Below are 22016 nucleotides of genomic sequence, written 5' to 3'. Positions count from 1 at the left end.
GTTTTGCAAATTTGAAGTCAGCCACATTTCAAAACTGACATCACGGTTTTTAATATCAGCTCTAATGAAATATAATTCTCCAATGACATAGCTGTGAAGTACAGCATTTTCATTTCACTAGCTGGCAGAGGGGTTCTGGCCTCATTATTATTACTACTTAGGTAGAGCCAGAAGTGTTCTGGGCCTTGCACAGACACATCTGAAGACAAGGCCTCGTCCTCGCATCTGCTGTAAACACGGAGACCACAGGGTATTCAGCCTAACAGAAGGGACAGATTCATTTTCACATGGCTGCTGTCGCCAAATCGTATGTTAACACACCAGAATATGAATACAGCGTAAGGAATAGTTGGCCTTCATCTGCTCTCCAGTTTCAGTTTCACTAATCTCTTTGGGTGGGATTGAATAATTTTAGTTTGGGAGAGTTTCACTGTTGTTTTAAAATGTATTTATTTCTTAAATATCTACAGTACATGAAAAAAATCTGGCTATCAGCAAAACCCTGAGGGAACAGGGGTCAAGTTGGGAACTAAAAATGATAGATGCTGTTTCAAATCTATTTCTTGTTTAGGTCACATTTCTTCAGTTGGATGAAAGAATGAGATACTTATTCTGAAAGCGCAGGTACCTGCACAGCTCATGGCAGTTTAACTGCACGTCAGTACAAATCAGAAAGCTCCCCGCTGCAGATGAATGAACTATGCAAGTGAGCAGAGCTCTTCCTTTCCCAGACCCTGACAATCCAAGGAGCAGGGATGAGAGAAAAAGCCAAAATTCTCTGCTTCCCTGAGGCCTACACCCACTTAGCTGAGATGAAATCAGAGCATGGCAGGCTGCAATAGGAGAGGGAGTCTGGCAACCTCAGGAGCCCCAGGATAGTTGTTAGGAACACCTGCCACAGGCACTTCCTGCTGAATTTGTTGTTGGGATAAGCAACAAAAAGAGCAATGTTGTACTTCCCTTCACCTATGCCTCCTGCTCAATGCCTGTGATTCTTCAGGACATGGTGGTGTTACTCTGGGAAAGAAATGTGCCTCAGCTTGGCTGTCCCAAGACATTTAAAGGCTCTGGAGACAGAGCATGGTGCTCTAGGGCTGAGCAACAACCCCGGTGTCATGCGGCGCTCAGGGATCCTGCCACCCAGGGGACTCCCATGCACACAGGAACAGCTCCAGTATATGACAGGGGTATTGCACAGCCAAGTACGAAGGGAAAAATCTAGGCCTGACCTGACAAAACACACATAGGATGAAGAAAAGGATAATCACGATCTTCTGGCCAAGCAGAAAGCGTGAGCTACTGTTGCTAATCTAAATGCAACATCTCCAAATGGCCACTGTGAGTGGAAAGCAGCAGGCTACAACACCTCCAGCACTGGGCTGATTCACTCATACTCTGCTTGGGTGGGAGAAAAAGTAGGAACCAGTATTTGGCACATCAAATTGAGAGGACGAAAAAAAAGCCTCCAAAAAACACATGGGACAGACATCTGGTGAGAGTTAACATCAGACTTCATTGTGGGGTTGTTGGCCTCCCATATTCATGTAGCTCTTGCGGTAACACCTTGTTTGATTCATAAACCGTAAAAGCCGTAGATCAGTAGCAACCTCCCCTTCAGACTGGGCTCTGATCTGAAGGTAACTCAGGAACCATGCCTTCTTTTTGCATCTTTCAGAAATCCTTAAGGATTTTTGAACATGGGTCTGCAGTGCATGAACTGGAGCCTAAACACAATTTGAATTCTGTGTGAATGACACCTGCACACCAGCTCTGCTTGAGGCTACGGCACAAGCTGAAGAGACTCTCTCTTTACTTTTTCTAGTCAGGGGGCTGAGTAAGGAGGGGAGAGTCTGTATACGACATCGTGGTGCAGCTTGCAGCGGTGGTGGTTGTCTCTCTCAGTGCTGCAACTCTTTTCCAAAAAGATAGCTGTGGCGGATGAAGTAAGTGTTATCCTTCAGTTACTCTAGATTACCAACAAACACTAGACTGGTCTCCAATGCCCATGGAACACAGAAGAGAAAATACAGCGTGCAGCCTCCCAAAACGGGCATAAACTTTGGTTCTCTCTGGAGGATACCTTGGGAACAGGTGGAGGATCGATGGGGACTGGCCATCTTTTCTATGTCCATGAAACCAAGTTCAAGTCAGGAACAACACAGATCACTCCTCCTCTGAGGGGTGGCTGGAAACATGCAGGGGGAGACAGCACAGCAGGGGAAAAACTGCCGTGCGTGGCTGCTCTCAAGAGGTTATGGTCAGGACTCACCGAGGCACTTGCTGGAGGCTTTGCCTCAGTAAGAAGAGAATCAGAGCCATGTAAGGATGGTGGGGTTCGGCCCATTGTAAGCCCTGGCATTCATAAAGGAGCACAGCGTCACTGCATGCCTGTGACTGACAATCATGGCTTGCTTTTCATAATGTCATGTTACAATACTTTGCACTGCGATTTTTATACAGTAAGCCCTTAATTTAAGTAATTGCATTTTCTACTAGTGGGAAACAGGCTGCATTGACCATACCCAATAAGCTATTGTCCCACTAGTCATTTTTGCATCATTTTTTTAACCAACATTTGTTTTAAGGCACTGCCTTTTTTTTTTTTTTTTTCTTTTTTCTTTTTGAGAGCTCTCTTGCCTCTATTAAAGGACAATGCAAGCCTGAAACCAGCAAAATGCTCACATGTCATTCCTTTCATCAGGAGCTGAAGCAATATGGTTTAGGAAGGGAATAAACTAGCTAACTAGTTGCTAAAGCTATCTTGAGCCCCTTCCTCTGAACTCCATAAGCACTAGTTCTCACACAGCTCTAGAAGCTCAGTATGCAAAGTTATACTAAAATGGTATTAAAACTTTTACATCTTCCACCCACATAAATGAGTCCCCTCCTACCCCTCCACAGCTTCCAGCCTCAAATATCCTGGCATAAAATGATCAGACAAAATAGGTGACTTATGTTTTTATTGGTTCCTCCAGACTATGACGACATTTCCTAAAATGCTGAGCCAGGAAACTATTAATGTCTCTGAAAAAGTGGAAGGGGTCAGGCTATTTCAAAGGGCATGTGTTTGCTAAGAAGCCTTTGTTGCAGATGTATAGGCCACTTAAGATTCAATTAGTAGTAACAAAAATATTTAGCATTCACACAGTATTTCTAGCTTTCAAGTATACTATGAACACATTTGTAACACCTCTGTGTGGTAAGAAAGTATTACCCTTTTTTACCTTTTTCAGAATTAAAACTGGAAGGTGAAACAGCTTGACTCAGATTTTATAAAGCAGCGTGTCCCTTCCAAAACCAGAAGCCCCCTCAGGTTTTGTACACGCTCCCAATCTCAGGCCGTTACTGGAGGGAGAAATGGAAATGGTCTCAAGCTTATGAACATTACAAAAAGGAAGACAAACCAGATTTTCTTGATTTATCTCAGCCACATTGGCCTGCATTTGGCAGCACAAGGTAGCTCAGGCATTTGCAGGTGGGGCCATGGATTATTTTAAAAAGTTCCTGGGGTTTTATTTACCAGCACTAAACCAAACCAATTGGTATGCCAACAGGAGCATACCAAACCCAGGACAGAAAGAAGGATCCTAAAGAGGATCCCCAAAAGCTTGTAATTTTCAGGCAAATACTACATTGTGCATACTTCTTGTTTGTGCTCTGCTGTCAGTAGGGACGGGAAATATCAAGGGGGACACAAGAAAAAACAAACAACACACAAAACCTTGGAGGTAAAGCTGCTCAAAAGGTATTATAGCTTAACTTGAGGCAAGTTTAACTTCACCTGCCAACCCAGCTCTGGTCCTGATTACATTAGAGTACACATGAAGGTCAGTTCCCTAGCATGGGGGTGGCAAAGCAGATTTAAACCCAACCTACCTACAGCACACAGAGTACAATACATTTTCCACAGAAAAGAGTGCTGTGACCTAAGAGAGGTCACTCTGCCCTTACTGAGTCCAGAATCTCACTCATTTGTCACGCCTCAAGCCACCACGATCCTGTCACACTACCACCACCACCGTAGGTAAAAATCCCTCTATTGCACAGTGCCATCTCCTGGGCAAGCAAGACTGAAGAAACTCCTGACTCCCTCGCAGCATCCAATGTTTTCACGTCTCTTCCAGCACTGGCAGGCCAAGCACTACCTCTGCTCGCAGAACACAAGCGGTGAAATCACAGGAAGAAGAGCAGGTTGTTTACAGCTCCCACCGTGAAACGTGAGACCCGGCAGCCTGCTCTGGAGAGAGGCAGTATGTGCACGGGCAAGTACCGTGCAAACCCACAGGATTAAGTTCACTCTGGGCTGCTGGCTAATCACAAATTAGCAATTAAGGCTTCCTTTCAACATCCAAACAGGAAATGGGAGTGGAGGAAGTGAAAGCTTAATAATTTCTTGTGTGTTAACAAGTTACATGAGCCACTCCAAGAAAAAAGTTTTCTGAAGTGAACTTAAACCTAGCACATCGTCTGCCCCAGTGCCAAGCATTTCTCTTTAAAACCAAACCGTGCGTCTTGGAAAAGAAAGCACTGATGCAAACATTTAATTTGACACTGCTTAATTTCCAGGGAAAGAGAACATCAAGCCACGGAATAAAGTTGAGGACCCTACCTTTGTGTAAGCACAAGTGCTGAGATTATGATCTTGAAACGAAGCCAGAGGTGGTTAGTCTGGAATCTCTCTAGAAACAATCAGTGAAGAACCGGAACAGAGGGGGTAACTGTTCAGTTATCATCAGCTGTTAGATCCATAATGGCCCCTGACCAAGAAGCAGGAAATTCAGACAATGTGTTAGGTCTTTTTCTTTCTACTATCTCTCTGGGCTGCTGTCCATTTTGGCCCTGTATATTTCACAACGTCTACCTCACCATACAATAGAGGGTGAGGAGAGCTGGGGAAGAAAGTCCCTGTGGGGCAACAAGAATCCTGAAAGGCCTGAAGGAGCAAAGGACTCTTAGGCATCTGTGCTGAATGCAGCGAGGAACATCTCTCTCCATCTTCGAACCCATCAAGTCACAGCCCCTGGCAAAAGCAAAAAGCCTGACGCGTTACACACTCCTAACTTTGTGCTATCTTCACAGAAGGAGAAAGAAAAAAGCTTTGCACAACTGTTGAGTAACTCTCAAGAGCTCAAGAAAGATTAAAGGCCAGTCTCTTGGATGCCTGGAGATATCAAAGACAGATTAGGGACAAAGAATAAGATGACATGTACGGGTGGATGCAGGCAGATGTTTTGAGGGAACAAAATTGATCTGGGAATACAACAAAGAACTCCTTATTTTTTAGGGATTCTTTACAGATGTGCCTTCTCCTCCCCCCAATACAAAACAAAACAAAAACAAACAAACAACAAGAATAAAACCACACCGATAATTTAAGTGGACTGCATGGAGAACAGAAGAAAGGCAAAAGAATTTAAAAAGCACTACAACAGAACACCTTCTGTCAATATATCTGCTGTACAATCTCATTATCTCCCATGGGTGCAAAAAAGAACAGACATACAACATAGTTACCACGGCCCACAAATACTGACCAGAATAAATAAGGAGCTAATATCACATGGGTGCATGTTCTCCATTATGGAGTGTGAAGGTGGCTTTTTTCTCATTACAGCAACTTACCTCTACGTACTTGTTACAGTATGTACATGGTTGAATGTGTGGACTTCACTGTGGACTCTCAAATTGCTGCTCTGAGCAAGGAAAAAGGAGGAGAAATGTCTATTTTACATGTGAACTTCTATCCTAGATCTTCCAGGCCAGACAGTTTTCACAGTAGGCATTCCCCATTTCCAAGGCGACTGGAGGCAGATGAGATATTTGATCAGCCTCGGGTTTGGATCACCCATGTGCAAAAACTCTCCATAACAAGAGTTTTGAAAATTGAAAAACATTAATTGTATAAGACTGCTGGGTTTGTTTGCTTGTTTCCTCACTTTTAGACGTAATCATAGGTAGGCATTATCTCCTCCACTGGAAACAGCAACACCCTTTCCCCATAGGACTCATACTGCTTGCTACCTTGCACTCCCAGGTGGTTGCAGTATGTACTGTGTCCATGCTGCTTTTTACTTCTTTACAAGGTATTTACTTCTATGGAGTCACTACTTACTTTGTTCATTTTCTCATTTAGGATGTTTGTATTCAGGGCAGCAATGCCACTTCCTACCACGTGAGAGACCATGACAACTTTGCGAGACTGCTGCCTGCTCAGTTCCCAAAATGACGATGTCTGCCAGAACATTCAGGTTTCCAGCCTGTGATTCTTCAGCAGGTTAGTTGGCCTTCACTTCTGTAGTATCAAATGTTTTTCCTTAAGCCAGAGGTTTCCAATATTTCTCCCTCTCTTCCCAAAAAGCAGGGAGGGAGTATCAGGATGAGATTACTTTGGTAAGGAGCGCTGAAGAGTTCCTACTTGTTTAGCAGATATTAGTACCAACAATCCACTGCCAAAAATGGAGGAGGAATGTACTGACAACTCTTGGTGAGAGACAAATTACGATCCACGTCTCCTTGCCCTACATTCACACAACATCCAAGCTCGCATGTTCCATTCACTTCAGGAATACATACTTGTGACCAGTTTCTCTGGACCAAACACCAAGTACCTGTTAAATAATATTAAGAATGATTTCACCCTGAGATGCTTGTACTGGATCTTACCCAAGAACTTTTTATACATTACATATATTACTGTTTTGCTGCAGTTGCTGTTTCAAAGTAAAGCAAGAACTCTGACAGATATATGCATGAGATCATCCAGATGAGGAGACTGTATATTTGGAGAGGTGTGGTAATACTCGACAAAACAGATTATCTTTTTCAGACTGTCTTCCAAAATAAAGATTTTCTTGGATGATTATTTAACACAGGGGTTCCTAGAGGTTTGTCCAAGGAGGGCAACTTAATAGGTGGGATATTCAGGCTAGAAGCTGCATAACAGAAATCAGTCTGTACGACAGTGCAGAACAGCTACAACTTAAAAATACCTCTGAGGGTCATATTTAGAAGTTTTCTAAGTCAGTCTTTGGGAAGTCTCAACTCAGAGGCTGAATTCTTGTGAGAAATATAACTGATCCTTGCATTTTCTTTCTCCTCGAGGAGACATTTCTAAATTTTTGTTTTGTTCTGTTTTGTGATGACTGCTAGGATCTGCGTTACACAAGGAGAAGACTGACAAAGCAAGAGCAGACATGTTAGCCTTTCAATTTATAACATACTTGTAAATGCTTGTAAGCTCAAAACAAGCAATAGTCTTTATTGAAAAGGCCTCCAGCTCTACAAGCAGCTCACATTATATTCAGGCAGTAGTGGAAGGGAAGGGGTTTTTACTGTTTAAATCTTCAGTAGACGTTGTAAGTTTGTTTTTTTTTCAATAGTCTGAAGGTTTTAGAAGGTACTAAAACAACTTTTAGTATTCTCCAGAATACCACTCTCATTATGGTCTCATTGAGATACGTGCATGATGTGGTTTCTCTGTGCCACAAACACACACAGGAAAGATTTCTGCCTTGCATTATATTTGTGCTGAAGCCTAGAGAGTAAGGAGTAACAACTGTTGATATATACTCCCCCTTGAAGGCCATCAGCCTCTGTTCACATGTCTTCAAGTGAAGGTGGCAGTTGTAAACTGCATCCAGGATTTGAGCACACAATTATACCAGTCAGATGACAATTCAATCACAGATAGATAATTTAGGCACTGTTAGTAGTACAAACAGTCCCCCAAGCTTCAACTTTTTGTGTATGTTTTCAGTGGCCATCCATTCCCAGTTGCACACAGATTCACAAAATGAGAGGCTTTAGCATTTTGGTCTCTGTTTTGTAGGGTTGGCAAGAAGGCTTGCTCAGCTGTTATGCCCCTATTACCAAGACTGCAGCTTCCTTAACTTTAATCATATTAACAGAAAACACCTACTCTAATCCTTAAGTGCAAGTAGGTGTAAGAGAGCATTTGATTCCACCTACAGAAACTACCTGAGGAACAAACTGTTCATCTTTCTCAGCAAACCTCTTTTTGACACTTAGTTCAGATGTTCTGAGGGGAAAAGCAACCAGTGAAATGAAGAAGCAAACAGATGAAAATCTTTGGAACGTCCCCTCAGCACTCTGCTAGGCAGGGAAACCTGGCGCCAGCCCCACTGTCCCCTGAGACACAGGGGACTCCATCAGAGTGTGAGCTCCAGTCCTGAGCAAAAAAAATTCTTTTGTCTCTGCTAGTCTAGCAGGCCTGCCAATGGACATCTTAAGTTTTAGGCAGGAAAACATGTGTTGTGTCATGTATTCCTGTCATGCTGGATGATGGGACAGTGCTTGCATTTGGAAGACTGGGGGAAAACAAGCACAGTACTCTCCTGAGGTTGGATCACCCTTTGTAAAAGGGCTCCTTTTAGTAGAATGCATGACTGGCTGGCAGAGATCTGGCTTAAGTGGAGCATCCTTCTTTTCAATCCCTAATCCCACACAAGAGGTACATCTAGTCAAGAAATTACGTCTCATGCTGCCCCAAGGACCTCCATGCCTCCTTACTGAAGAGAAAAAACAAGCAGCTGCCTTCTGCTGCAAAATGACAGAGATCCAGGCTAAGCTGTAGGGAAAAATGAGACCAAAGCCTCATGCAATGGCCTCATGTTCACTGCACGTGGTCTGACATGTCTGGTCACACACTGGAGAGCTCTCAGAAAGGGGCCGGTCCCTGGGAGACAGAAAGGCCGAAGAAATACCGCCTGCTTTTAGCTGAAGATTAGAAAGTGAGTTGTACCACAGAGTCACACAAATGTGACGAACAATATACCATGCAGCAAGCTTTCTACACTGCAACCAGCCGAGGAGATTTGATGTGTGGTCTGTTTAAGACATACAGCCTCGCTGTTTTCCGTGTTTTATCTCATTCTGATCACGAGCTAAACAATCCAGTCAGTCCATTGTTCTTACCACATGGTAAGTAACTAGCTGCATGTAAACAAAACAATTAAGCTCCATAAGGAATTGCTTGCCATTCAAAGCTGAACTAAACATTGCATTTTGTTTCTGGAATCCAAATATGGTAAATTGGCTGACAGTTAGCTATGGCGATACGATTATTTGCTGCTCGGAAAGGGTAAGCGGAAGAGGCAGCACAAACTGGAAAATCACCTTTCTTTCTCTTCTGGGCACAACCAAGAGCTAAACTGCCACAGCTGGCTCTAAAACGCTCCTTCTTCGGTTGCAAAAGCACCGGGCTCCATCACATCTCCTCCCCTCAAGGAGAATACCTCTGAGCCATTAACCTCTTAACACATCTGGCATTCTGACAGCTCATTAGGGGATAGCACCGCACACAAGAAAATGATGACTTGGTTTGTAGTTATTAGCTGTATTCCTGTTTCATCAAAATCAGACCATCAACTTGCTGGACAGAATATGCATGAAGGAAGAATGAGTCCCCTCCGCAGTGGGCACAAGGCCAGAAGCCTAGATCCTGTAAAACCAAATCCCCCACTCCAAAACAAAATACTCAACTCCCCCACTGCTATCCATTTTATGTGTTTAGCTTTGCAGGCTGAATGTTCCTAATTGAAGTATTCTCACAATGTAGGAGTCTTGAATACGCAGGGCAGGAAAAGAAAATAACAGAAAAGAAGCATTACTAAATCCATTGGTGGGGGGAGCCAATACAGGCAAAAACAGAAATGCATTTTGTCATAGGACCCACAGGGAAGGCCACTTCTTTATCTTAAACGTGCATGCTTTGCGCCTCTGCAAAGGTTTAGCGGTTATCCACTGTTACGAGCCTGCATGATGCTGAGGGGCAGGAGGCAACTGCACTGACGCAGGCCTAAAGCTAGGGGAGGGAAAACAAAAAAAGGGCATAACAGGGTGGGTGCTGAGCCCTGGGGCTGAGAGGTCACAGGACATCAAGGGGAAGAAAAGAGTCTGGAAGCTCATGGTAGCTTCCAGGGTAAGTTCACAAGTTTCATACTGGAAATCTGTGAGTTAAAGCCACAGTCATGGTGAATCTTCCTATCCGCGTAAGTCCTGCTCTCCCAACCAACTTTATGACGTGCTATCTAAGCCCGTACGGCCTAAAACATCCCAGCCTTCTGATGAAGTTCCCAGATAAACTGTAAGTTTTGACACGTAGCTAGACAAAGGTTATAAAAAAGGTTATAAAAACAAACTACCGCCTGTTTACTGTGGCAGTGCGATACATACGTCTCCGCCTGTGACGAAGGGTGAAAGACGCCATTTTGTGCAACAGCCTGGCGCAGACATCTGGGGGAAAGGTGACATGCCCTGTTACGGGGCTCTTATCCAAAGGACACCTAGCACCGGCTGAGTGGGAGACAGGCTGTGCAGAGGCTCTCCCCACTATATTAACAGGAGATACATAACTTGTGTGAAAAACAGAAGCTAAAACACCTCATTTGTTTGGCTTTCTGAATTCTGGATGACAGACTGTGGGGGTGGGGGAGAAGGACCAGGAAAAAAAGGGTAAAATAGCCTTCCTAAAGGGTAAAATATTCCTTCCTGAGCTTCACCCTGCATTGCAAATATTGTTGGCCATCAGATTATTGCCAACTACTTTCTATATTTCTTGCAAATATTTGTGGGCACACCTTCAAAGCTGCCTTGTACACTGAAGGATCACAAAGCATCCTAAATATGAGGCAACAGAGCCAGGAACACACAGAAAAACGGTGAACCAGTTTTTAACTGGAAAAACTTCACGTGTAGTGCTGCTTCTCTGGCCCTCATGTTTTCACTTTTTGCCCTCTGAAGTGAAACCTTCATCCAGCAAAGACAAAAAGGCCTACAGAGAGATGCCCAAGTTCAAGTTTTCATCAAATGGGCACAACTAGTTCCAGTAGGTTCTGCTTGTCCTTCAGACAGATTTACCATCCACCTCTCCCGACACTTTCCTAGATGTGTGGCATTCAGAATGCATTCTCCAGAACACACAAATGTGGTACAAGCCTTATGCTTAATGTGTTTTACCCTTACTCTTCATTTTTCTGCCTCCTCTGAGCCCTGCACCTTTTTCAGTCTCTTAGTCTTAGCTTCATTAACCATACACTCTGACATTTTCTACTTTGCCTTCATGATCTCCGGTTTTCCTCCTCTTCATTAAAACAACCCTTCTTGGATGTTATTTTCCCCAAACAATTAAAATCATAGCACTAATCTGATTTTATAGATGTAGCACAGTTGATTTTACTTCACTATTCTCATTCTTTTGCTTGTATTGGCATTGTCCTCAAGCCCTAAGGGACAAGTGCTGATCAGACTTGAACTGTGCTTAGCAAAACAGCACCCAGAACTAGTCTGGCCCTTCAGCCTGTCCCCAACAAATGCACTTAAAAATAGATAACTTGTTTCTTATGCAGCCATCATCCTATTTCTATTTTAGGATTGAAAGTTCCAGATCCACACATTAATACTGCATCTCCTCCCAGTGTAGTACCTAATGCAATTTTCAACAAGGTCACTTTGCCAGACTCTTTAAAGGTGGTTGAGCAATTTCACCTCAGACCCCAGGCAAGAGGCAAAACTTCTGCTGGTATCAGGGAAAATTCTTCTGAGGTACAGAGCAAAAGGCTTCAGAATTTGATCCTTAAAAAGATAATGTTGCTTGCCTCCCCAGCTCTTGCCACTGCAGCTCCAAGGGCTTGGTAAGCACTTACATACCACAGTGTTGAGCATGGCAGTAAAACCTAGACAGATTGTTTGCACAGGCTAGGATGTGGGCATCCTGTTTCTCACGGCACCATCCTCATAACATGCAACCGCTGCCAAGCATTACAGTATAAATCTCCCACTGAACCCAAGATGCGGTTGACAAATATCCAAAAAAAGAGTAAAAATATTTATATCTTAAACATGTTGAATGGGTAAACAAGATTGTAACTGGGACTCTGTTGTGTCCTGCCTACCAATAGGCAGGCTGAAGCAGACAGGAATGTTTACAGCAGGCACTGCTGCGCCCTGTGGGCTCTTCTTCCTGCTGCCTTCTTCGGCAGGAGCAGTCCTGGGCAGGATGGTGGCCACCCACTTATGGTGAGAAGGTGGTCGACACCTGGCACACTCGGCAGATGCTGAGCTTCTTAGGAATAATTTGCTTCAGATCCTGAATCATTCCTAAATCACTAGACTTGGTGACCCCTGTGGGTCCCTTCCAACTCAGGTTATTCTATGATTCCCACACTACGTACAAGCATCATGCATGGCTACAGGTTTTTCTTCATGTCCTGAACACTACACAGATGTTGATTGTCACTATAGGTTTGCTTTTGACCATCTTTAATAACTGATTCTATGGAGCCTGTTTACTTTCTCAAGATAGTTATCTAATACTTCAATAAACCAATCACTACCAAAAATGGTCAGTTAGTGGTCAGATTTGTTGCTTACAAGTAACCAACCTCAATTCTCCTCCTCTCCTGCTCTCACTCCAAGCCTTTCAAAGCCTAAATCTTTTCATTCCGCAACCACCAATCATTTTCCCTTTACCGCGCTTGCATGCTAGAATTCACTGAGCTGTTAATGCGAAAAGCTAATAATCTCTTACATAAATACTCTGTGTCATATTCAGCCCAAACTAGCGTTCATATTTTAAGGCATATGGCTTTAATAACTCAACATTTTAGAAATATATTAGTTTTTTTAATTTAATTTTTAACTGGAGGTATTTGACTAAAGGTCTCTAAGCCTACACATGTACCACCTACCTGTATCTGAAACGATATTCTACAAAACTGTTCAAAATGACAAGTGAAAAACTTAAACCTGTAAAAAGCCTGCAATATTTCAGTGCCACAGAGCAAGTAATGGCTATGCATTAACTGCCAAGCAATCCCAGAGAGAAAAACCACCTTCTTAAAGATGCCATGTAACTGCTAAGGGATGTTTTCTGCAGTTAACACCTTAGAGAATACAATCTTATAACGTTAGGGGAACTCAAATGTCTAAGAATAGTTTTCTGACAGAAGTTGAGCACAAAAACCCTGTTTCAGGTAAGCACAAGAGCTCAGGACTTGCCTTAGACTAAAGCTCTGACACTTCAGGGCAGCAGGTCTGATTTCCAATGCTGTCTCTGTATTTCCAGCCTAACTATTTACTGATGTATCAACATACATTAAGGGAGAAAACCTGTTTCAAAGCTTCTAACATCTGATCTCCTTCTGAAATACACCATCCTGGTGAATGTATTTACGCTGCAAATTCCTTGCTATAAAACAGCACCATTAAAAGGAGACTTGCAATCTACTCAACTACTTATATCAAGACCCTATCATGAAAATCAGTTGAGCGCCACCAATTCCCTACCCATTTCTTATTGTTAATTCTTCTGTTTATATCATTACTGTGTTGTCCTTTTTCTTTCAATTCGTTTGCTCCCCTTTCCTTACTGCCTGGGACACACACATACAGGATTCACCCAACATGCAAATACAGCAGTGGAAGATGATATGCCTGAACAATGCCTAAAATAAAATCTAAAGAGAAAAAAAAATTTTTTTTTCACCAGAAATCGCAGCCATTGCTTTTAACAGTGGTATGCAAAAGCCATTAAGGCAGATGTATGAAGTTTAAGCTGATGATATGCTGTAACCTGCTGCATCTGAGGAAGTGTTGTTACAGTGAATGTTAGTGAGAGCATTTTGATGTGGGCCACAGGATTGGCTAACGCTAGTTTCATTGCTCAGTGTGGCATATTTTTCACATTATGTAATGCTTATTGTATGTATTATAATGACACATAGCTGAAAGCCATCAGTAAAGGCTTTCGCTAGGGATCGTGCAAAGAAATTTGATACAATGATAAAGAGACAGCACTTGATTGTTTTTCCTTATACTCTTTTGTACCTTTTGGTGGCTGTAAACTCAGTATGTTCTGATCAGATCTCCCAGGCTCACCTGCAACCCCTATGATACTATTTGTCAGACCAAATTTAGAAACCAGCTGCTGGCAGAAGAGCTGCAGTCTCCTCGCTGGTGGGAGGTCACTAAATCAGGAGGTGGAGGAGGGGGGCAGGTCTCTGCCAGTTTACTTTCCATCATCACACACCATACAAGTACCATCTTCTGTCAGACAATTTCTTTCAGTACACACAGATTCCAAAATGGTTAGAAAGCAGACTAACTAGCTGGGGTAATTACAGGGAAACCTCTCAAAATATGAAGCCATATTAGGTGGCCTGTTATTGACTATGCCTAATTTAAAGTTTATGTGTCATCAGGGCAGACTTGCAGAAATCCTCATGAATGCAGCGTAATCAAGCTTTTATTAAAACTAGTCAGACGTTTTCACCACTAAAGCCAAGATTTCATTAGGAGCCTTTCTCTGGTTTCTCTGTTTAACTTTCTACATTTACAGAACCCTGTCAAAATTACCTCTTAAAGACTTGAGCCTGAATTAACCGATACCTTCCAGGGGGCTATTTGTCACCAAGAGAAAGTGCACTAATTTGGATAGTTTAGGTTATTCAGATCTAATTTCTTTTCTTTTGAGAAACTTCAATGTACGTAAGTGCTATATTACTGTGCTGCTGATGAGAAACAGACGAAAAAGGACTGCTTCCAATCCCAACCTCACATACTGTAATTGTATTAAATGATCATTTAATTATTAAATAGAAGAGAGTGCAATGCAAATGAAAGTTCAGAAAGTAAACAGTTCAATGGCTCAAAATCTCTTGTGTCACTGAAAGACCACAGAGGTCTAAGAATCCACACCAACTGGAATTTTAATAGACTAAACAGGTTTGATTTATTATTAAAAATTAATGTGAAATTAAATGACTGAGCGCTACTTCAAAGGAGCTGGCTATACAGTTACTCCACCAGTTTGTTCATAAACTTATTTCCTGGCCAAGTACTTTAAATTCAATACAATGTCGTTATGAACTGCTGAATTGCATGTAGAAATCTGTCTATCACTTCTTTGAAATACCACAATGAAGAAATATTTATCCTAACCTCACCGGGAAAAACATAATCTTGGAACCCCTATAATTCCAAGATGAAATCACCACAATTGGTCTAAAAATATTGCATTTTTAAATTTAATACCTCATATTTTGGGGAATGAAATATTTGCATCTTGCAAAGGCTGAGAAAAGCAGCTCAAGTATGCCTGTCCTTAAAAACAAGGTTTCTCACATGATGGAAAAAAGAAATCCACTAGCTGCGTATACCAAAAGAATCGACAAGCCCCACTCCATTTTGGTACCTGGTCACTTTTGCCATCACAGAAGCATGCGTAGAGTGCAAGGTTTAGACTGAAGACACAGAAAACTGCATGTTGTCCCATAGAGTGGGGAAAAGGGATAAAATCTAGAAGCAAAATTATTTGGTCATAGCAGGCACATGTGCTCATTGGTTCCAGATGACTCCTCTCCTTAGTTTGCATCTTCAGTGCCTTCTGGGCCACTGGAAAGGCAAGTTCCTTCAAGCAGAGAACTCAGTAAGGTCATTCCAAACATCAAAGGCAGCAACAAAGATGACACAGAAACAAGTATGAGAAGGACATAAAAGAAGGAGAGTCCGGAGCAGCTGTCAGAATAAAGGAAGCATGATTGAGGCTGGGCAGACAATAAGAGATCAGAGGAAGAAATGCTGGCAGATTAGCATCAAGCTGAGCAGTGAAAGCAAAAAGGGAAAATTTGCTATTGCTCTCCACTGGAACAGAAAAGCAATCATGCTAACAGGAAGAACTTGCTGAAATAATGGAATTGTCTTTATAATATTAACCTTGCCAATGTCTAAAATCCCATAAAACAGGCAAGATCAGTGTATATGCCAAGGAATGCACAGGAAACACATCCTATTTATCTGGCAGTCAATATTTAGAGACTACGCAGGATAAAATGACAGAATTCTGTCCTCGTACGAATATAATCAGAGAAGTTGGAAAGAAGGAAAAAGCTAGAGATGTTGCAAGCGTAAGGGATGAGAATGCAGGGCTCCTGTTGCAGGTAGGCAACTAACATGGGTGTGCAAACATGTCTAAACTAGAGACACTGCAATAGCATCATTAACTCTGCAAAGGTCAACTATGGGAGCAGCCCAGCTGGGACACAGAGCAGGTTTATTACCTAATCAACTATCAACCTTGTTAGGTAATCCTAATCCGGCAACAGTAACTCTCTCACTGCAACAAAAAATAGTGTAAGAGTATGAGGACCTTCATGCTGGGGAGGTGAATGAGACCCCTCCATCCCTATGAGTAGAAACATAGAAAAACGTAGAAACAGCTCCAAATTGTGAAGCATCAGAAAACTGCATCTCTTCAATTCAGTCCACAACGTTTAACAACAAAAATCAAGGATAAGCATTAAACAGAGGTTTACATATCTGACTTGTACATTGACAAGGATATTGAAAGGGAGAGGAAGAGGGAGAGGGAGAAGCTGTCAAGGGTTTTGGAGTTGCCAAAAACAAGGGATGCAGCAACCTTAAACTACAAAATCGTTCCCCGATTTTCTCATCTCTCAGTCAGGAGCCAATCAGACCTCAGGTCATAGTTTCTGCAGTCTCTGTTTTTTCTAGGGTAAAAATGATATCCACCCAGGCATTAAAACAGGATTATGATTTAACATCGAATTAGTACCATCACAAATTCTGGATCAATGCATGTCAGTCCCAAGATCAGTCTCAGCCTTTCTCCATCTCTAGTATGAGATGCCCAAGACAGGGAATTTGGCGGCACAAAAAGCCACACAGTGGGTTTCTCATCTTAGAAAACACAGCTTCACCTTCAGTACGAGAACAAACCCTTACACAACAGTAACTACTTCAACAAATTCAGGAAGAATGCCAACTCCAACAAGGGCATGACATACCTGTCTTTGTATGAAGCCCCTCCTTAATGTGTTACCATGGCCAACTGCCGTAATAACCATAGGAATTGGGGATATGGAACTTGGCATCTGGGCAAATTATGCCTGTGCATAACATGCTGTTTGCATCCCATTATGCTACAAACTAAAACAGCACAGTCAGCCAGTACTGACTTTTGCTGTGCTTGTTATTTGGGTAAATCCAATCTCTATTTACCTACCTCATGACTGAAAAGAGATCAAATGCAATCAAAGACTTTAGGAGACAAAAATATTAGATTTAAACAGGAGAGCTGAAGAGCTAAGACCACCACATGATATGGATGTAATTTGTGCCATGGAAGCCCAGAAAGGATCAATTGGTCAGGCTTTCTGTGGCTTTGCACAGGCTTTTATGCGTGAAAGACATTTCAATAAACACTGTGCCCATGCCCTAAGCAATTACATAGACGTCCTCAGTGTTATTGGAAGACAAAATTGAGAACAATGAATCATGACCCCAAATGGGCAGAGCAACAAAACTGACAGCAAGCTGAACCCTGGCCTCAATTTCACCCCGCATGGCCAGTGTAACACAATTCCTATCCAACCTTTGCATCTTAACAAAAAAGCAAAAACCTGCACCAGAACGCAAGGAATAAATCCACAGATTCCGTGTTCAGACAAAGCACAGTCTGAGATGCACCATGTGTTCTGCAGGGGAGAAAGGGAGGGAATGCAATAACCAGCCTGAGGACACACTCAAGTATTTCTTCAGTGACTTCTGTAGACGAAGCCTTGCATCCTTCCATTGTCCCAACACTCTTGGCAGTTTCCATCAACTAAAAAATGAAGAAGAAAAAACAAACCAACACAAAAAACCTGCAGTCCACAAGGGGGATTATTTGGGCCTGTAGCTATTTCTGTTTTAACATATAATTAAAATGTTGAACAGAAGTGAATTAAAAAACAGCTAATTTATACTGTGGATGATGTGGTCCACGGTCAAATATGAAGCATATTGGTGAGTCTTATTTTCCGATGTAAAACCTTGGTCTGCATAGCGATTCAGACTCCAAGCCTAAATATTTTAAAGAGCTATTTAATTACATATGAGAGACATTCTATACTTTTCTGTTATTGAGGCTGAAAAAGTGCCAGTGAACTTCTGCAGTGCTCTACCTTTAGAGGACTACATATTGCAGTCATGTTACAGCAACTGAAATTAGGAGCAGTCCTTCAAGTTTACCTCTGTAATGAAACAGACCAAAAGAATATGTTTTAACTCCTACTCAGACATTCACAGTAGTTTTAAAAGGGGTCACGATGTCCTGGTAACTTGGTCCTGAGCTGCTACAATGCATCTCAAAGATCTAACATAAAGCCTGAAGTCATTTTTGACAATTTGGTCTTAAGCAATAGACTTTATGTAATTTTATTTGTTTCTTAATTACAGAACAGACGACAGTGCATTTGTAGTTTATACAGTTACATCATGCAAATAGCATTCATTTTAACAATTGTCTAAATGCACATTTAAACAATTAGCCAATATGTTGCCTCCAATATTATCATGCCCAATTAGAAAAAAATTATAAGCACTCAAATGTAATTATAATAGTAAAGCCTTGAAAACGTATTTAAGTGATGCAAACAGCCTAATTTGAACCAGGTGGATGGAGCACCAATTCTAGACTGTTTCGATTCTGTGGGTTTATATTAAAGGGTGACAAAGAGATTTAAAAAAAAAAAAAAAAGGCACAAAAACGTTTTTAGATGAAAGCAAAAGGGACAACAATTCATACAAATGCAGAAGAAGATGTGGATAGGATGGCTGACTGCTTTGTCTCAACATTTCCCTCCAAACCCAGCTCTTGGGAACCCTATCCACAAAAGACTGATTTTTCTGACTCAGAAAAAAAAATAAAAATAGGCAGAGGGAGTTGGGGTTGTTCAGCCTGAAGAAGAGGACTCCGGGGAGATCTTGTAGCAGCCTCCTAATACCTAAAGAGGGTCCTGCAGAAAAGCTGGGGAGGGATTCTGTGTCAGGGAGACTCTTTTGTTAAGGTCCCTTCCAACCCAAACCATTATATAATTTTCTGATTCTAAGTTTTCTGTGCTTTCATGCCCAGTACTATTGAGCCATGCAATGTAAGCTAAAAATTTTCTTTCTCTCACTCTCAAGGACTCCTTTATTTCTCTCCTGTGTTCAAATAATCATAGAAAAGCTCATGTTGGAAAGGACTTTAAAGCCTATCCAGTTCCAACCCCGCTGCCATGGGCAGGGACACCTCCCACCAGCCCAGGCTGCCCAAAGCCCCATCCAGCCTGGCCTTGAGCACCTCCAGGGATGGGGCATCCACAGCTTCTCTGGGCAGCCCGTGCCAGGCCTCACTACCCTCATAGGGAAGAACTTCCTCCTAACAACTGATCTAAATCTCTCTTCCTTTAGTTTAAAACCATTGCCCCTTGTCTTATCATTATCTATCAGAGTAAAAAGTGGCCCTCCATCTATTTCATAAGCCTCCTTTACCTTATTGAAAATCTGCAATAAGGTCTCCCCACAGCATTCTCTTCTTCAGGCTGAAAAGGTGTTCATGCATCTTTTCCTATTTTTCCTTATGGATAAATGCATCTTCCTATATTCAAAATGAAAAAAATGGCAGTAGACTTCCCTCTTCTTATTCTCTACCCACATATTAAAGAGGCAGCTTTACCTATTCTGTGCCAACTCTAATGACAAAGAATTAAAGGACTACGTGTTCTGCTCCTGGCATAAATGAAAGCTGACCTAATGTAACCTTCACTTATTCTCTAGAAGGAAGTTATGGAGGCTGCAATTCATATTTAAAATCCTTTTTTCTGACAGGGAAAGAAACCTATAGTTCACAAGCAGTGTTAGGGACGCCAGCTCACTAACTTAAAGGCTGAGAAGAAGCACTGGACAAACAAGAGCTACCAATAACAACCCACCACCAAGCCATTAAAATACAAGTACAAGAGAAGACTGGCAAAGTTGGGAACTTGGAGGGCTGAGAAAAACAAAACAGAAAAACAAAGTTGACAGAGCAGAGATGCATGGCAAGCCTGAGCTATATAGCCCATGGGAGATGGAGATCACCAACTCCAGGATTAATCCCACAAAAGCTTCCAGAACACATTCAGTTCTGTTCTCAAATTTTGACAGGTATATGGGAATTAGGAATATGAAGAGAGAGGTTATTGAAGCAGCTGCTTATTTAAGCACAAGATCAGTACAGGTAGGAGTCAAATGCCTGCAAAAAAACCCAGGATATTGTCAGTTTTCTCCGTCAAGAAGAGTGTTGCAATCTTAACAAAACAAAACAAAATCAAACCTACTAGGGCTGAAATATCTGATTTCATTCTAAAGAACTGAAAGTGTCAAAAAAAAAAAAAAAAAAAGACAGGAGGACGGGGATGTTGTGACTGATGGAGTTGGAAAGCAAAGCAATGCAGAGTTATGATGGTTTTATGATTGTTTTATTCTAGTTTTAGATGTGCAGAACCCAGAATTGGCTGAAAATAGTTAGGCAGTGATGCCTGTTGCACTCTGGAGATTAGGATCAGGCAGAGGCTTTATGCTGGCTGCCAGTGCTTGAATCGTTTTGAGACATTTCAGAAGATTATGTGATTCCAGCAGACCTTTTTTTTTTTTTTTTTTTCTTCCCCTTGGTAAAACTAGTGGGTGCTTTTAATAGATTAACAGTACAGTTGGGCTTTGTTTGATAAAGTACTGCTTATTCAGAAATAAGCAGGATCCAGACAAAATGCTTCACCAGTTCACTGCCTCCTAACAAGATCTTTATTTAGGAACAGTGGGCTCCAATCTACCCACTGTTTGGAGTGAACCCAACTTGAAAGAGAAGTCAGAAGCATCTAGCTGGGAGTAAAAGTTATTAGCTAAATAGCTAATACACAGGTGATGCTAAGCAGAGAGTCACTCCAGGGCAAAGCACTCCTTCAAAAGCTTGTACCTGGATTCAGAGCTGTGCCCTCAGTGTGGCTACAGCCTCCAAAAAAAGCGATGAGGGAGCTACTGTTTGCTCTCACTCACCCGAGCAGGATCCTCACCATGTACAAGAGGACAGTTGCAAGCAGTAAGGGAGGTGAGCTCATGCTTTTGGCCAAGAGATCCAATACCTCTCATGATGACAGTCTGGCTGGTTAAGTACAAAATCCCTGCATTCACTCCATGAAAGGTGACGACTGAATGCCTTCAGGATTCCAACCCAAAATGGACAAAAGCACCTGGAAAACTGAAATGGGACCACAACACTTACTTCACCCAAGACACACAGCACTCGCCAGCTATAGAAATGACTGACTGCTTCTTTTTCCTTCCTGGTCTTTTTTTTTTTTTCTTTTTTTTTTTTGTGGTCAAAAAAAATTGAACTAGTGACTCATGCGCTCTGTATCCTACAAATCTTCCCCCCTGCAAGGAAGTTTAATCATTCTCAGCCGCTCCTATCACATCTCAGTCAGTTGACAAAGCTTCATTTTTTAAAGGAAACTTGTGATTTTCAAAACATTTTCCTCTCATCCTGAAGTAAGCCACTTAAGTCTCTCTACTTTATTACATGCTCCAGTACACCAAGCGGTCCATGAACATAGGGAAATGGATTAGATAAATAGAAATATTTTTGTTATGACCTAATTTAAGGATCTTAAAAATAATATGACTACTTCAAAAACTGCAAGGCATCAAAAGGCTTAAAAATATTGCAGAGACATGAGAGTGCAAGAGATCTGGCAAGTATTGATAGGGTAACATTTAACTTGAATGAGAAACAGGAGGCATTCAGAGACACATGGTTACCATTCACATCAATTTATGACCAGGGCATTTCTGTTACTGTAATACTCTTTGTACCAGGAGCCATACGCAATGGCTCTTTCTTTTATGTGCAATGTCCGTTTGTCATGTTGGCAAAAATTAAATAAAGGTTTGCATTTGGAATTCACTGCCCACCAGTACAATGTAAAAGGTGAAGGTAGAGCAGCTTCTGCTCTTTGTAAAAGAAATCAACAGTGCTGTGAGAGGAGTCATGTAGCTTTTCCAAACTTTGCAGCAAGTGATGGAAGAGACGGCCAAGAAACAAAAGTAATCCTTACTTAATACTTAGTAATCCTTAAGCCATCCTATATCCAATGAACTTTAGTCCAGTACAGTTCAAACTGCACGAGACACCTTTAAGA

General features: G+C 41.9%; 2 protein-coding genes across 2 annotated transcripts in view; one reads left to right on the top strand and one right to left on the bottom strand.

The window, feature by feature from the left end:
- The window catches only part of CMSS1 (cms1 ribosomal small subunit homolog), a 232741-nt gene that overhangs the window by 73262 nt on the left and 137463 nt on the right, over window positions 1-22016 (bottom strand). The gene's annotated exons all lie outside the window — the stretch shown is intronic.
- Window positions 6223-22016, top strand: part of FILIP1L (filamin A interacting protein 1 like) — a gene marked incomplete at both ends in the record, with an annotated part of 149149 nt that continues 133355 nt past the window's right edge. Inside the window, 1 exon segment of the mRNA XM_084305879.1 lies at window positions 6223-6276. Within this exon segment, the coding sequence (XP_084162005.1) occupies window positions 6223-6276 (54 nt within the window).

The sequence above is a fragment of the Netta rufina genome, assembly GCF_964035555.1.
Source record: "Netta rufina genome assembly, chromosome: 1".
Lineage (NCBI taxonomy): Eukaryota > Metazoa > Chordata > Aves > Anseriformes > Anatidae > Netta > Netta rufina.
The sequence above is the reverse complement of the archived record's forward strand: the minus strand, read 5'-3'. Positions and strand labels throughout refer to the sequence as shown.